At 48.9% G+C, this 17,151-nt stretch overlaps 1 protein-coding gene across 1 annotated transcript in view; it reads right to left on the reverse strand.

Annotated features, from left to right (window-relative positions):
- Window positions 1-2,020: 2,020 nt before the first annotated feature.
- The window catches only part of LOC137533405 (semaphorin-4A-like), a 79,573-nt gene continuing 64,442 nt past the window's right edge, over window positions 2,021-17,151 (reverse strand). The window contains exons 11-14 of the mRNA XM_068254806.1: window positions 11,652-11,815; window positions 10,197-10,279; window positions 4,958-5,044; window positions 2,021-2,258 (exon numbers count right to left, since the gene is read on the reverse strand). Of these exons, the coding sequence (XP_068110907.1) occupies window positions 2,089-2,258; window positions 4,958-5,044; window positions 10,197-10,279; window positions 11,652-11,815 (504 nt within the window). The 3' untranslated portion in view covers window positions 2,021-2,088. The remainder of the gene's footprint in view (window positions 2,259-4,957; window positions 5,045-10,196; window positions 10,280-11,651; window positions 11,816-17,151) is intronic.

Consider the following 17,151-nt stretch of genomic DNA (forward strand, 5'->3'; position numbering starts at 1 on the left):
GTGGACGCACTGGGCGCCCAGCTGTTAGGGGGAGTCATACTGCAGAGGTGCAGCAGCGTCTAGCGGCCATTTTTCAGCAGGGTCAGCGCCGCATATTGGAGGAGAAAGACGCCGAGCCTGTGATGGTGGATGAGCAGGCCACTACTAGCTCTACATCAGAGATCTCTACCCACCGCCAGGGTCCACACAGAACAAATCTGCCACCAGCTATTACGCCACTACAATAGCTGTATTTTGTTGGGGGGAAAAAAAACTGTTTACATTTTTTGAGATGTCTGGGCTGAAAACTGTGATGTCCCAGCTGTGCATTGGACACAATGTGGGCTGCACGACCGCTGTCTGGAACCTCCGAATGTTAAAGAGAATCTGTATTGTTAAAATCGCTCAAAAGTAAACATACCAGTGCGTTAGGGGACATCTCCTATTACCCTCTGTCACAATTTCGCCGCTCCTCGCCGCATTAAAAGTGGTTAAAAACAGTTTTAAAAAGTTTGTTTGTAAACAAACAAAATGGCCACCAAAACAGGAAGTAGGTTGATGTACAGTATGTCCACACATAGAAAATACATCCATACATAAGCAGGCTGTATACAGCATTCCTTTTGAATCTCAAGAGATCATTTGTCTGTTTCTTTCCCCCATGCACTGAAGTTTCAGGCTGCTCTTTTCTTCCTGCAAACAGCTTTGCCCTTGTTTGTAATTCCTCAGTATGTGAAAGCCCAGCCAGCTCAGAGGACGATTTATCCAGCTGATTAGAGCAGCTTCTCTCTTCTCTCTTATCTAAATAACACACAGGCAGTGTGCATAGAGGGGCCAGAAAGGGTGAGTTCATAGCAGAACCACAACACTGAAGAACTTGGCAGCCTTCCAGACACAGGCTGACAAGTCTGACAGGGGAAAGATACATTGATTTATTACAGAGACTGTCATAGTAGAAAGTGCTGCAGTTAGCCAGAACACATTAGAATAGCTTTTGGAACATGTAGGATGATAAAAAACAGGATGCAATTTTTGTTACGGAGTCTCTTTAATTTACAGCCATTTCTTTTTTTCTCTTTGTAGAATACCTCCCCACATAAACAATTGCTGTTTTTCTTTAATAAAAAACATGATGCTTCATGCATCATTTACTATAAAAGACGTTTTGGAATCAATTTAAAGCCCAGTTCCGGATTTCAGGATAATGGGTTCGGATATCTGGATCGACTCGGATTTCCGACCGGTTCGAATCCAGATATCTGGATTTATCCAGATTTTTTGCTAATTTTTTTTTTTTTGTGCAGGTGAAATGCTGCCCACATTGCGTTATTTTCTGCTGAAATGTTGCCCACATTGCGTTATTTTCTGCTGAAATGTTGCCCACATTGCATTTGCTTTCTGCTGAAATGTTGCCCAAATTGCATTTGTTTTCTGCTGAAATGTTGCCCGAATTGCGTTTATTTTCTGCTGAAATGTTGCCCACGTTGCGTGTTTTCTCTGGTGTCTGGAGAAACTGTTGCTGCATTTATTATTTAATGGTCATAGTTGGCTTTATTTGCTGCTTTGGGGTTACAGTTACACTCCGTCCATACAATGTCAGGGCCACGCCCATTCTTCGGCGCGGCACACAAAAAATTGAATCGGTTGGCTGGGAATCAAGTACTACGTTTTACATTTCGATCGGAAAGTAACCGATTGATTGAACTGGGTGTAGACAAAGCCTTGATTGACACGGTAGAGAGGCGTGTATGCATAGCTCCCAACTGTCCCTCTTTTGGAGGGACAGTCCCTCTTTGGGAGCCCTGTCCCTCTTTCCTCCTTATTTGTCGCTTTTTCGGGACTCATGAACAGATCAATATAAATACGGTATATGTAATTTTCTACTGAAAAAAAAAATTCTTAAATATAGTCTAAATGTTATTTATATCCTTTAAATTGATATCTTTCTTATTTTTACATGTTAATGTGAAGGAAAATCGGCACCTGGCCCAATCAAAATGGGCCGGTGCACACAAACGTGCCACAAATATCCCTGGGCACTCCTACTTTGACAAATAAAAACAACAAACATTGAACTGTTATGACAATGTAAAAAAACATTATTTAGGTTTAAGGTACTTTAAAAAAATTCTTAAAATTTTCAATGACAGAAGCTGTCAGATTCAACGAAGCATCTCTGATTCCTGAGACATCCTCTTGCAATTTTGTGGCAAATGTCTTAATGCTTTTCTGCAAAGACTGCTTCTTGTCTAACTCCAGTAGATCGTCTTCGGTGTACTCTGCCAAAAAGAAACACAGAACGGTTTGTCGTACAGCTCATTGCATGGGCAAGGGGTACATCAGAGGTGGCCTTAGAGTACGCGGGGCCTGGGGTGAGTGTCATATGCGGGGCTTAGAGACATATGCTGTGGACACACGCACACTGTGGAAACACACGCACACACTGTGGAATCACACACTCTGTATAGTTTAAATAAGTAGGTGCCCCCAGTATAGGTTAGATAGGTGCCTGCAGTATACATTAGATAGGTGCCCTGCAGTATACATTAGATAGGTGCCCTGCAGTATAGATTAGATAGATAGGTGCCTGCAGTACAGATTAGATAGGTGCCCGCAATACAGATTAGATAGGTGCCCACAGTACAGATTAGAAAGGTGCCCGCAGTACAGATTAGAAAGGTGCCCGCAGTACAGATTAGATAGGTGCCCGCAGTACAGATTAGATAGGTGCCTGCAGTATAGATTAGATAGGTAGGTGCCCCGCAGTATAGATTAGGTAGGTGCCTGCAGTATAGATTAGATAGGTGCCAGCCTGCAGTACAGGTTAGATGGGAAGGTGGCTGCAGCGGTTGGTAGAACGGGCATAGTTGTTAAAAACTCATGTTTCTTCCTCCGATGCTCACAGCTTCCATCTATTTCCTGTCCCGGCATCTGTGTATTGGTAACAGCGCCCCCTGGGATGACGTGACCGCATGTCCCCACAGGGGGCGCTGTTACCAATACACTGTTACGCAGAAAAGTTACTATTCCACTTGTAAACAAAACAGCTGCTGTACGGTGGCATTGGGGGGGCGGACCTCTAACCTTCCTCACATCGACACCCCCCTCTTGTCAGTGTGCTTCCCCTAATAAGGCAGAGTTATGTGCGCAGTGGAAGATTAAGGTACACATTTACCTTTCCGTGCTTCGGGTTCCAGTAGACGCTAAGCAGACACTAGAGCTGGATGTCCACCCTGTCTCCTCTGCACTTCTTCCTGATTCAGTGCGAGCAGAGGAGACAGGGTCGCTTTTCCTGACTCACTATGCTGTCTGATTTAGCTACTGGTAGCTAAATCTGACGAGGTAGCCTTTTCAGACACCACCACACCGGGACAGGAAAGAGATGGAAGCTGTAAGCCAGTGGCGTAGCTAAGGAGCTGTGGGCCCTGGTGCAAGTTTTACAATGGGGCCCCCCAAGCACTCTATACATAACAATTGATATGGCGAACCAAAACCTGCCAATGGCAACTACAGTGTCAGGGGTGCATGAAGTTGATGGGGAACAGCTTGTTAATGATTACTGCTATCCATAGCATCTATAGAAGTGATTATTACCAGCACAGGACCAATAGAGAGCTAATACTGTAGTTTAGGGAGGGCCCTTTGGGGCCCCTCTGGCCCAAGGGCCCCGATGCGGTCGCTACCGCTGCACCCCCCATTGCTACACCCCTGCTGTAAGCATCGGAGGAAGAAACGTCAGTTTTTAACTACTTTGCCCACTCTCCCCACCGCTGCAGAGAGTGCGGGGCCTCTTCAGGCGCGGGGCCTGGGGCGATTGCCCCACTTGCCACCCCCAAAGGCCGGCTCTAGGGTCCATCTCCGATTCGTTCAGCTTGGCCTTTGAATACCACTGTTTTCTGCTCCCCACGTGGTTATCTGCACCCGAGAGCAGGAATAAGGTGGCAGGTAACAGCAAAAGTGTCCCCTCACCGGTGAGTAGCCATGGCGATTGACTGCTGAGTACGAGATTACTGCCATGGCCCCCCCGATTGTACGGATCAAAGTAAATAAGTGGGGGGGGGGGGGGGGAATAAGAGGAGCAGTACTCACCTTCCCAGTGTCCTATCTCTGCGTATGGCGGCAATCTAACAAACCCTCCTCCCTCCCCCCCTTCTACCTGCCATCCCTGGTAGCTCTGCCTCTTATTTCGGCCTGGAACTTTGTGCAGTGCACCCAGGGATGCCGGCCACAGCATATCTGGAGTAGAGAGGCTCGTCGATGGACCTTGGGAGGTGAGCAATGCTGCTGGGCACCAAACTATATTGAGGATTCGCATCGACAGGTATTTATGCTGTATAGTGCAGCTTGACTATATTAACCCTTTGGGGACCGCCGTAGTTAAATCCTACGCCGCACTTGTGGCAGTCTAAGCCTGATGCGGCGTAGGATTTGCCTGCCAATTCCGCTCCCGACATGATCATGCACCCCCGAGAGGGGAAATGAAGCTGTCATATGACATCTCCCCTCAGTGATCAGGAGCCATCGCGCTTGGCTCCTGATCACGTGATCACTACGATCGCCGGCAGATTGTAGTGATCACCATAAGAGCGGCGGCGGTATGGGGAAAGAAGAGGATCCACTCACCTTCCTGACGTTCCCCCGGTGATCGGCGCTCTGACGTAAGTGCTGACATCATCAAGCCACGACCCGGGACTGAGCGGCAGTACGAGTGGGGGTGCTGACCAGAGCGGAGGGGCTAGAGCTGCTCATTGCTGGAGCCTGGGAGGTGAGTAAAGGCTCCTGGCTACAGGGGGGAAACCTAACTACCAAAGGGACACCATGCCTTGCTAGCCACAGTGGGGATCCGGCTGCCTGACACCCCCCCCATTCAAAATCGCCTGGTCCTTAAGGGTTAAAGTCCACCCCTTGCATTGGGAGAAATGCTCCTGGGTGGCCACGAGGTAAACCTGTGCCATGTATTGTGTATAAAAGCACTTACCGTAAGTGTCTGTTGAGGTTTCTGACTGGTTGCTGGTCTCGGGCCAGTCACTTTCTAGGGCCGTTTGCAGCGTGAGGTCCGTGATATCTGAAAATGGAGACCGGCATGTCAAAACTTGTTTATACAAGTTTACATTAGTCTGCCCAGCTGTCTCCCATCAATACATGTATATAATAGGCATTTTATTATTATTATTATTATTATTATTTATTTATAAAGCGCCAACATATTCCGTGGCGCTGTACAATGTAAGAAAACAAACAAGGGATACATAATGATACAGACAATGACATACATCAAATATGAACACTGATACAAGATACAGCACTGCTGATTACAATAGCAAACTTAACATGATGACTAAACTGTATAAATGTCTAACAGAGTGCAAGCAATTAAATTAATAACAGTCCATGACACAAAAGGGTGAGAGCCCTGCCCTTGCGAGCTTACAATCTAAAGGAATGGGGTGGAAACAAGAGGTGGGGATGTATACAGTATGTGTACAGGCAGTGCGCAATTAGGTTATTTAGTGGGTGCATGGCCTAAGCTAGAGAATATGCTTGTCGGAAAAGGTGGGTTTTGAGGGAGCGTTTAAAGATTTCAAAGGTGGGAGAGTGGCGGATGTGCTGTGGAAGGGCATTCCAGAGGAGGGGTGAGGCACGTGAGAAGTCTTGTACACGTGAATGTGAGGAGGTAATTGTAGAAGAGGATAGAAGAAGCTCGTGTGCAGATCTGAGATTGAGGTTGGGTTGGTATCTGGAGACTAGTGAGGAGATGTACAGGGGGGAGAGATTGTGGAGAGGAGGGTGTTTAACATTGGTGTATGGACAGCTATGGTGGTGTTGTCGCCTCCGCGGCTCATCTCTTCATTTCTTCCCATGGACACACAACAGTAAGAGTGGGTTCACACTAGGGGCTCGATTCTCTAAAGCTGGCCACTAATGGTCCAATTTCTAGCGAAAAATAGTTAGAGCGATCCGAAATTCTGATCGGATTGGTTGTAAATAATCTCAGTTGATGGGCACAATCGATTGCAAACGATTATAAAAGTAGTCGTCCGATTGGATTTTTGTCAAACCAAAATTAGAATTTTCTTGATGGTTGTGATTGATAGGAAGCAAAGATTGGTTCATTGATGGAGTAGTGAACGATTTTTCGTCCGATCAGAATTTCTGATCGCTCGAACGATTTTTCGCTAGAAATTGGACCTTTAGTGGCCACCTTAAAGTTTGATAACTGCTATCACAGCAGTTATCGCGCGATCTGCCGTACGCAAACCTTTGTGCACGCAAAAGGTTACTCCGCGTGCTTCACGTGAAACGCGCACATGATCGCGTGCAGAGCTCCGGTTTATCACGCGGACCCGACCCGGAACTTAGAGTCAGTGCGAGCGAGGATGCCGGCCAGAGCGGAGGGGGCTAGAGCTGCTCATCGCTGGAACTTGGGAGGTGAGTAAAGGCTGCTGGCCACACTGGGGACACTTGCCTACACTGGGGACACCACAACTACCAGCTGCCTGATCCCCCAAATGTGCCCCCCCCCCCTCGAAGGTATAATGCCCTGGTCCTTAAGGGGGGGGGTTAGACTGCTGGTGCCCAAAGGGTTAAAATCTATTAAAGAAAACAAAATAACACTGGTACAAACATGTGGAACTTCAAATAATCCGAGCATTCTGTCATGACGCTGCACCATCGCCATTGGTCCACATATTTTTCACGATTCTCCTGCGACAGGTCGGTGGAATGCACAGGAGGTGCAGGTTGTTTGTCTGTCAGGGCTGTAGGCTCGGAACGCCAGGCAACGGGTGTAATCACACCAGTACTCAAGTCCTTAGTGTCCACTGAGAGGGGGGGCATGTACCCTGCTACATTGTGGCTCCGTAAAAAAAACTATGTAAAATACAACAAGCAAACACGATCACTTCTACTTTCTCTGGCTCCAACTTCATCGAGGTGTGGAAGATGCGAAACCGTTCGGCCATTATCCCAAAGATATTTTCAACAAGCCTCCTTGCACGTGACAGGCGACAGTTGAAGATTTTACGCTCAACCGTCAAGGACCTCACAGGAAATGGCTTCACCAAGGGCTCTCCTAATCCAAATGCCTCATCAGCCACAAATGAAAAGTCCAAGCCAGCCACCGTTTGTTCATTTGTCGGTAATTGCAGCAGGTTTCGCTTTAGCTTCTGACCAAAGTCTATACGATCCAACACTCCGCCGTCAGATATTCCCAACATCCACCAATAAAAATTCACACCGAGCGTTCACAAGTGCCATTAACACAATGCTAAAGAAGCCTTTATAGTTGTAATAAAACGACCTGGACCGGTGTGGGGCCTCGATCCGTACAGGTTTACCATCGAGGGCGCGGCCGCAATTAGGAAACTGCCACATATACTGAAACTGTGCACCAACTGCACTCAGGGGTCTTCGGCATCTGGTTGGGAAAAAAGACATCCACAATGTTAATGGATCATACTTGCATACTGACCTCTCTCACAGGTATAGGTGCATTGGTATGAAATTTGGCAATATGATAAACAATCCAAAAAACCCTGGCATGACAGGAACTTTGTATACGCAACATACCCCGCTCCAGGACTTGACCCCAATTGGCGTTATGTGGTCCTGCAATCACGCCCATCGGCGTGACGTGGTCGTATAGCAGTTAACCTCTGGATCAACAGGGATATGTGAGGGAGCAGGCTGGTGTTGTACTTTGTTCTCTGGTTGAACTTGATGGACGTATGTCTTTTTTTCAACCCAAATAACTATGTAACCGACAAGAGCAGATTACAAAGGTTGACAATGCAGCCGACATTGCTTACTACAAACCCTTCCCCCTCCAACCTCTGAACCCATATGAAAAGTCCATGCTCAGTTTAGACAAAATGGTTATGGTAAACACAAAATGTTCTATAAATGTATCACCTACTACAGCTTACCCGCATGTAATCACGAAGCAGAGCATCGATGATAGCTCGACATGTCTCAGGGATTATTCTGCCCTGCACCTGTGCAGATATCGCCACAGAAAATGTGAGATCCTCATAGCTCCGTCCGGTGGAAAGATAACCTCAGGGTGGCGGTGAGATGCTCCTCTGGCGTGATGGCTTTACGCAGCCGTGTATCCTGCTTTTCGATCAGCGGTCGCACTTTCTCAAGGAGGTACTCAAAATTTGTCTGAGACATATGAAGATAATCCGGTAGTCTTCAGGATTATTGCCTCGCAACTGATTTAACAAACTCACATTAGAGTATCGTTCACGCTGCAAAAGCCAGTTCTTGCTCCAAACTCTCCTTTTCCTCTTTCTACTGGCTTGCCGATGCAGAGATTCAGTAAGGTACATTGCCCCAAACAAGGTTTCAACATCCCAATCGCTGAGCATCATGTTGGAACCCCATTGCTCTCTGCATACCAGAATCAGACTGGGAAAAAAGCCACATGGAAGAAACAATAGAACTATGAAAGGGGATGTCACTTGTGACATCACTTGCCTCAGAAATACCACCCCCAGTATTGATCGATTACGAATCTGTTGTTTACAACACAAAATCGATTGAATTCGATTGATATCGATCGATAGAACGAACAGAATTCGGTGGTTTTGTTGGGCAATACAATCGATCCACAAGCGATCGAATGATGCATTGTGGGGAAAAAAATATTGATCGCTCGATTAATCGTCGACCAGTGTATGGCCAGTGTATGTTTTTTTTTGTTTAACCTTTTGGGGACTGACGTAGTTTGAATCTACATCCAGCAGGTGGTGCTGCCGCTCAGACTGGACGTAGATTCAACGTCCGTGATAATGAAACGTCCAGCTACGATCGTGCGCACCCGAGAGGGGAGATTAAGCTGTCATATGACAGCTGGCATCTCCCCTCAGTGATCAGAAGCCATCGCGTATGGCTGCTGATCACGTGATCACTACAATCACCAGCGGAACATAGTGATCACTTACAGAGCTGCGGCGGTAGGGGGGAAAGAAGAGGATCCACTAACCTTCCTGCCGTTCCCCCCCCCCGGCGACCGGCATTACCCTCCGCTCTGACTGGCATCCCTGCATGCTCTGACGTAAGTGCCGTGTCCCGGCTTGATGATGTCATAAAGCCGCGACCCGGAACTTAGCGTCGGTACGAGCGGAGATGCCGGCCGGAGCGGAGGGGTCCACTGCGGCTCATCGCTGGAGCCTGGGAGGCAGGCTGCTGGCGAAAGGGGGGACATCTGGCTACAGGGGGGACACCATGCCCAGCAAGCCGCACTTGGGATCCAGCTGCCTGACCCCCCCAAAACGCCCCTACCCCGCATGTAAAATGCCTGGTCCTTAAAGAGAACCCGAGGTGTGTTTAAAGAATGTTATCTGCATACAGAGGCTGGATCTGCCTATACAGCCCAGCCTCTGTTGCTATTCCAAACCCCACTAAGGTCCCCCTGCACTCTGCAATCCCTCATAAATCACAGCCATGCTGTGAGGCTGTATTTACATCTGTAGTGTCAGTCTCAGCTGCTCCCCCGCCTCCTGCATAGCTTTGGTTCCTGCCCCCGTCCCTTCCCTCCAATCAGCAGGGAGGGAAGGGATGCAGGCGGGGACTGGAGTTCTGCAGGAGGCGGGGAGAGCAGCAGACTGACACTATAGAGATAAACACAGCCAGCTCTGACAAGCTGTTTGTCAGCAGCATGGCTGTGATTTATGAGGGATTGCAGAGTGCAGGGGGACCTTAGGGGGGTTTGAGATAGCAACAGAGGCTGGGCTGTATAGGCAGATCCAGCCTCTGTATGCAGATAATATTCTTCAAACCCACCTCGGGTTCTCTTTAAGGGGGGTTAGGCAGACGGTCCCGAAAGGGTTAAAGGTTATTATGCTGTTGTGTATCTTTAAGAGCAGAGAGGATGTTCTGAGTTCAGGTCCACTTTAAAGCAAATTTCATGCAGCTTGGCACTGGACCAGTCAAAATGACCAAAGGTTGCATTTGATTGGCCCACTTTCCAGGATGCATACATTTACATAAAATCAATACATTGAATCTGCATCAACTTGAAATAATAAGCATCTCATTGACCTAGAAGTAACTAGAAGGGAAGTGGATCTGACCAACTGTAAGCGAGCAGGAAGCTGCAGGCCCCTGGGGAGGAAATAAGGATGCATTAATTGGGTTTTAACTGGGACTTGGTCTGTCACCCATGAGAAGTGCCTGTTCGTGTCATTTCCCCTGTGATTGGTGGGATGTCTCACCTCTCATTGGAGAGTTGTCCAGGTTTGCCGTGTTCAGGCAGGTTGTGTTCGGGTTGCCGGTCTCGATATCCTGCAGCCAATCTCTGAAAGATCAGACAGTCACGTATTTCAGTCACACAGCTCATAACATGTTACCAGCCAGATGGCAAGTCGTACGCTCAGTGCGGATAGGTCAATGGCGACTCGAAGGCTCAGCGTGGATCGGTCCCCAACGACAGATACAATCACACATTCTCGATGGATGGCACTGGGCAGGTATAATGGCATCACACACACGTGGCTGGTGGATATTACTGGGCAGACACAGTGGGGTCACTTACGCATGGCTGGTGGATATTACTGGGCAGACACAGTGGGGTCACTTACGCATGGCTGGTGGATATTACTGGGCAGACACAGTGGGGTCACTTACGCATGGCTGGTGGATATTACTGGGCAGATACAATGATGGGGTCACATGCATGTGGCTGGTAGCACCAGGTAGGTATGATGGGGTCATACACACATGGTTGGTGGAAATTACTGGGAAGATGCAATGTAGTCACATGCACGTGGTTAGTGGATAGCACTGAACAGATACATTGGGTCACTCACATGTGGCTGGCTGATAGTACTAAGCAGATACAATGGTAGCACTCACACGTGGCTGGCTGATAATACTGGGTGGATACAATGGTAGCACTCACACGTGGCTGGCTGGTAGTACTGGGCAGATACAATGATAGCACTCACACGTGGCTGGCTAATAGTACTGGGCAGATACAGTGGTAGTACTCACACGTGGCTGGCTGATAGTACTGGGCGGAGACAATGGTAGCACCCACACGTGGCTGGCTGATAGTAGTGGGCGGATACAATGGTAGCACTCACACGTGGCTGGCTGATAGTAGTGGGCGGATACAATGGGACCACACATGTGGCTGGCTGATAGTACTGGGCGGACACAATGATAGCACTCACACGGGGCTGGCTGATAGTACTTGGCAGATACAATGGTAACACTCACACATGGCTGGCTGATTGTACTTGGCAGATACAATGGTAGCACTCACACGTGGCTGGCTGATAGTACTGGGCAGATACAATGGTAACACTCACACATGGCTGGCTGATTGTACTTGGCAGATACAATGGTAGCACTCACACGTGGCTGGCTGATAGTACTGGGCGGATACAATGGTAACACTCACACGTGGCTGGCTAATAGTACTGGGCAGATACAATGGTAACACTCACACGTGGCTGGCTGATAGTACTGGGCGGATACAATGGTAGCACTCACACGTGGCTGGCTGGGTAGTACTAGGTGGATACAATGGTAGCACTCACACGTGGCTGGCTGATAGTACTGGGCGGTTACAATGGGACCACACATGCTGCTGGCTGATAGTACTGGGCGGATACAATAGGGATAATCACATGTGGCGGTTTCTGCTGGGCAGATGGGTTACTCACGAGTGGCTGGAGAACGGATGGACCATCATACACTGTTTATGGGGCAGGTTCCAGCCACAATAGGGGTCCCGGGCCAGGATGCAGTCGAAGCAGGTTTTGTAGACGCTGCAGTCCACCACAGGGACCTGCAGGATGCCGGCTGCTGTGCCCACATACAGGATTCTCTGCAAGGGAGAAGATAGTGAAACTCTCCATGTTACGCCACACTTCACTGGCTGAACAAGTAACAGGGTGTAATGACAGGCCAATAGAATTGGCTCAGCAACGGCCGGTATCTTTGTTCTCCCCACTTACCCCGCCCCCTGCGTGACATCACATCTGCACTGCTCCGCCTCCACCTTACACAGAACATGTTAGCCTGCAGACTAACTATACATCTGTACACTCTCAGCCCGGCGATATCACCAGAGGGATTGGGTCCCGATCCCTATTAGGCGTCACCCATCTAGCATGTGTACGTGGCCATACACTTATAGATTTGCACCAGATTCGACCATCAGATAGATTCCTGTCAGATGCCTGTGAGGTCGAATCTGACAGGAATCTGTCTGATGTGTGCCACACACGAGGAACAGATTTCCAATAGCTTTCAGAATGAAATCTATTGAAAATCGATCGAAATTCATTATTGTACCATTCGATCCAATGCAACTCTATGGGCCATCGATCTGCTGCCAGCAGCCGATCGACCTAGACTTTCCATCCGGACTGATCGAGCAAATCGATCGAAATCGGCGGGAAAATAGATCGATTGACCGATCGTTCATGCTTCCTGCTACATCGATTTCTAACCGATTCGATCAGCGCAGTCGAATCGTCCGTCGATCAACGTCTGAAATCGACCAGTGTATGGGCTCCTTTAGTCTTGTACTTACGTCCAGTGGCGTGGCTAAGGAACTGTGGGCCCTGATGAAAGTTTTACATTGGGCCTCCCCCCAAGCACTCTAGAAATAACAATTGATACGGCGCACTACCTGCCATATTTGTTATTGATAACTACCATTCAACGCATCTGTGGGGGGATACGTTTTCAGTCTGTGGAAACGTATCCCCAGCCCTGTCTGTTGGTGGGGGGGGCCGCTATGTTGGAGAGTGTAGCAGCCAGGAAGGGGGCGGGGCAGCGGGAAGGGGAGTCGCCCCTTCTCCTTCACCTGGGTCCCCCCTTCCCCTCCAGCTAGTTTCTTTTAACCTTCCTGGTTAAAAGCCACGCAGGAGGTTTTCTCAGGCCCTGCTGGGCCGATTTGCATAATTTTGCTAGCTGCGTGAGCACACCGCTGCCCGGCGCTCGATCGCCGCGCCACCCCCCCCCCCCCCCCCCCAGACCCCGTGCGCTGCCTGGCCAATCAGTGCCAGGCAGCGCTGAGGGGTGGATCAGGACTCCCAATGACGTCACGACGTTGATGACGTCGGTGATGTCATCCCGCCCCGTCGCCATGGCGACAGGGGAAGCCCTCCAGGAAATCCCGTTCTTTGAATGGGATTTCCTGATCGAAGCGAGCGGGGGGATTCCGCTGCATAGCGGCTATCATGTAGCGAGCCCTGGGCTCGCTACATGATTTAAAAAAAAAAAAAAATTTTAAAAGACTGCTGCGCTGCCCCCTGGCGGAATTTAATAGGCCGCCAGGAGGGTTAAAAATAATTTAAAAATCAATGTATAAGCAAGCGGCGAGCGGAGAACTTACTTCCTTGCGTTCCACCGCTCGCCGTCACTTCCTGCAATGCCGCCCTCTGTACTTCATTGGGCGGCATTGCAGGAAGTGACGCGGCAAGCGGTGAAACGCAAGGAAGTCAGTAAGTTCCCCACTCGCCGCTTGCTTATACATTGTGCTAATAATGATTTTTAAAAGAAACTAGCTGGAGGGGAAGGGGGGACCCAGGAGAGGGGGGGCCGACCCCCATCCCCACCGCTGTGCCTGCTGCCCCCCTTCCTGCCTGCTACCCCCTCCAGCATAGCGGCCCCCTCCCCACCCACAGACAGGGCTGGGACACAGAAAACGGATCTGTTTCTGTGTCCAAAGATGCCTGTGTAGAGGGAGGTCCGTATTTGCATTGGTTTTCACTAGCCCTCCGTGGTCCGTGAAAATTCTGCAAATCCGGAACGTCCGTTCAGTTTTTCAGAACGGATCCCCCGGATGCACACGGATCCGTTTTGAAAGTGAGTCAAGACTACTGCTATTTTTAACATTAGTATCCTTGGCTCTGGGTTTAGGTCCAGGCCCTAAAACGGAGCCACGGATACGTTTTTTAGTGTGAACCTACTCTAAGAGCAGATTCATGCATTGGTGTAATTCGCCTTGAATACAGTACCTGGAATCAGAACGAGACAGGAAGAGAGCAGACACTATTACAGCAAATCCTGCAATAAAATTTCAGGATCCAACGAAAATAATGTCTATTTCTTTCTGTGTGGAAAGCATGACATATGATAAAATGCTGTTTTGTTTTGTTTTTGCTACTGAATGTACAACATTGTCAAATCCCAACTCAAAACTTTTTTGTGTGCATTTATTTAGAGCAAGGCTGTGCCATCCACCAGGTTCTTATTGCTGTCCAGGTCCTCAGCAAAGGAGGTTCAATGATGCTCTCACTGCAATGTAAAAAAACAAATAGATCCTCATTGGTGAGGATGGGTTTGACCATTGTTAGATTTTTATTGCAGGCTGTGACCCGGCTGAGGATGTTTAACTCACCCTCTGTCTGCTCACAAAACACAGGAAATGGAAATCTTACCATATGGGACACAGAAAGAAACAAAGTAACAATGGTACAAACCCTTTTCCCACTATAAAGGTGGCCATAAATTATACAATCCCATGGGGATCGATCCAAATCTGATCAATTTAGCCTTCACTCATTAGTGGACAGGACTGATCGTTTCTGATTGATCATAAGAATGATTGGAAGCGATCGATCGCCTGTGATTTTGTATCCTTAATAGCTACCTTAAGGGCTCGTTTCCACTTGAGCCGCACGTGTCTGCGAGACGCGCCGCGGCGGCTCCGGGTCTGCGGGTACGCAGACGAATCCCATCAGCCGTGCCATGCACGGCTATGGGATCTGCAGCCTCTCTCACCGATTCGGATGGAAATGCCGGCCGAATCGCTAGCGGTAGCGATTCAGCTGGCATTGCCATTGCACCCTATGGCAGAGTTTCCCTGCATGATTCGCCTGCGGGGAAACTGCGGATTCGACGCGGAAACAGTGCAAGTAGAAACGGGCCCTTAATGGGAAACTGAAGAGAGAGGTATATGGAGGCTGTCATGTTTATTTCCTTTTAAACAATACCAGTTGCCTGGTAGCCCTGCTGATCCTCTGCCTCTAATACTATTAACCATAGCCCCTGAACAAGCATGCAGCAGATCAGGTGTTTCTGACTTTAACCACCTGAGCGGTCTGGACGAGCTGAGCTCGTCCAACACCGCCGGAGGTCGCCGCTCAGGCCCTGCTGGGCCGATTTTAATCAAATAAAAAGCAGCACACGCAGCCGGCACTTTGCCAGCCGCGTGTGCTGCCTGATCGCCGCCGCTCTGCGGCGATTCGCCGCGAGCAGCGGCGAAAGAGGGCCCCCCTAGCCGCCTGAGCCCTGCGCAGCCGGAACAAAAAGTTCCGGCCAGCGCTAAGGGCTGGATCGGAGGCGGCTGACGTCAGGACGTCGGCTGACGTCGATGACGTCACTCCGCTCGTCGCTATGGCGACGATATAAGCAAAACAAGGAAGGCCGCTCATTGCGGCCTTCCTTGTTTATTCTGGGCGCCGGAGGCGATCGGAAGATCGCCTCCGGAGCGCCCTCTAGTGGGCTTTCATGCAGCCAACTTTCAGTTGGCTGCATGAAATAGTTTTTTTTTTATTTGAAAAAAACCCTCCCGCAGCCACCCTGGCGATTTAATCAGAACGCCAGGGTGGTTAAAGTCAGAACTGACAAGACTAGCTGCATGCTTGTTTCTGGTGTTATTCAGATACTACTGCAGAGAAATAGACCAGCAGGGCTGCCAGGCAACTGGTATTGCTTAAAAGGAAATAAATTTGTCAGCCTCCGTATACCTCTTACTTCAGTTCCCCTTTAAACTGACTAGGACAGCACAATGAAAGACAGGAAAAAAAGAACCGAGAGCCAAATCTGGTGTAGTATGTTTAACCAAGTATGGGGAAAAAAATTTAATGAGAATATACTCACAAGTGTGGGTCACCACGCAGGCGACCACTATGAAGGCAGGTGGGGAGAATTATAACCTGACCCCACTCAGGTCTAAAAAGTCGCTCTCTATAGAAAGAAAATTGGGGATATACCCCTCCACCTGGGGTGGACAAGATATGAGTAGATTTGATGAATAGAGGCGCCAAAATAGGATAAAATAAGTTAAAAACGTATAAAAGGAGGGGGTGGGTGGATCCACTACCCTCACATAAAATGACCAGGCTGAATTCAAGCCGTATGCAATGTAAAAGATATTTATTAGTCTCCAAAAACAATGCAACGCGTTTCACAGGCACACATCCCGCTTCATCAGGCAATTCTGAGATAGGAGAACAAGTTCTAGAAGTTGGAGGATGGAACCAGAGACGGTACACAGCGAGTCTCACAGGCTCAGGACACCCCCTGCAGAGCTGGGAGAAAGCAGGGTCCACTTTCTCCACTGACCTGGCTGGACAATCCCTGGAAAAGCTGGATCCACCCACCCCCTCCTTTTATACGTTTTTAACTTATTTTATCCTATTTTGGCGCCTCTATTCATCAAATCTACTCTTAGGACAGCACAATGGTGTAGTGGTTAGCACTCTCGCCTTGCAATGCTGGTTCATATCCCAACCAGGGCACTAACTGCACTGAGTTTGTATGTTTCTCCCGGTGCCTACGTGGGTTTCCTCTGGGCACTCCGGGTTCCTCCCACATCCCAAAAACATACAGAAAAGTTAATTGGCGTCCCCTTAAATTAGCTCTAGACTACAATACATACACTATAGGATACATACATAGACATAGGACTATGGTAGGGATTAGATTGTGAGCTCCTCTGAGGGACAGTTAAAGGACACCTGTAGTGAGAGGCAGGGTCGGTTCAAGTAACAATTTGGCCCTAGGGCAAAATTAGCCTGGGGGCCCCCCAACAGATACCCCCCGACCAAAAAGCGCCATTAGAGGCCCTTTGTTGCAACCAAATTTCCCTTCTGGGCCCAAGAGCTGGCTGCTGACCCTCCCCCAATCACCTCCCAACTTAACAGACTCTGCAGAGTCCCTGGGGAGCAGCAGTTAAGATGGGGAAGGGACACCTTGGGGGCCCTTACAGGCTCTGGGGCAATTGCCCATTTTTTCCTATGGTAGCTCCGGCCCTGGTGAAAGGTATATGTAGGCTGCCATATTTATTTTCTTTTAAGCAATACCAGTTGCCTTGCGGCCCTGCTGATCCTCTGCCTCTAATACTTTTAGCCACAGCCCCTGAACAAGCATGCAGCAGCTCAGGTGTTTCAGACATTTTTTGCTAGATCTGACAAGATTTGCTGC

This window comes from Hyperolius riggenbachi, chromosome 9, assembly GCF_040937935.1.
Source record: "Hyperolius riggenbachi isolate aHypRig1 chromosome 9, aHypRig1.pri, whole genome shotgun sequence".
Taxonomy (NCBI): domain Eukaryota; kingdom Metazoa; phylum Chordata; class Amphibia; order Anura; family Hyperoliidae; genus Hyperolius; species Hyperolius riggenbachi.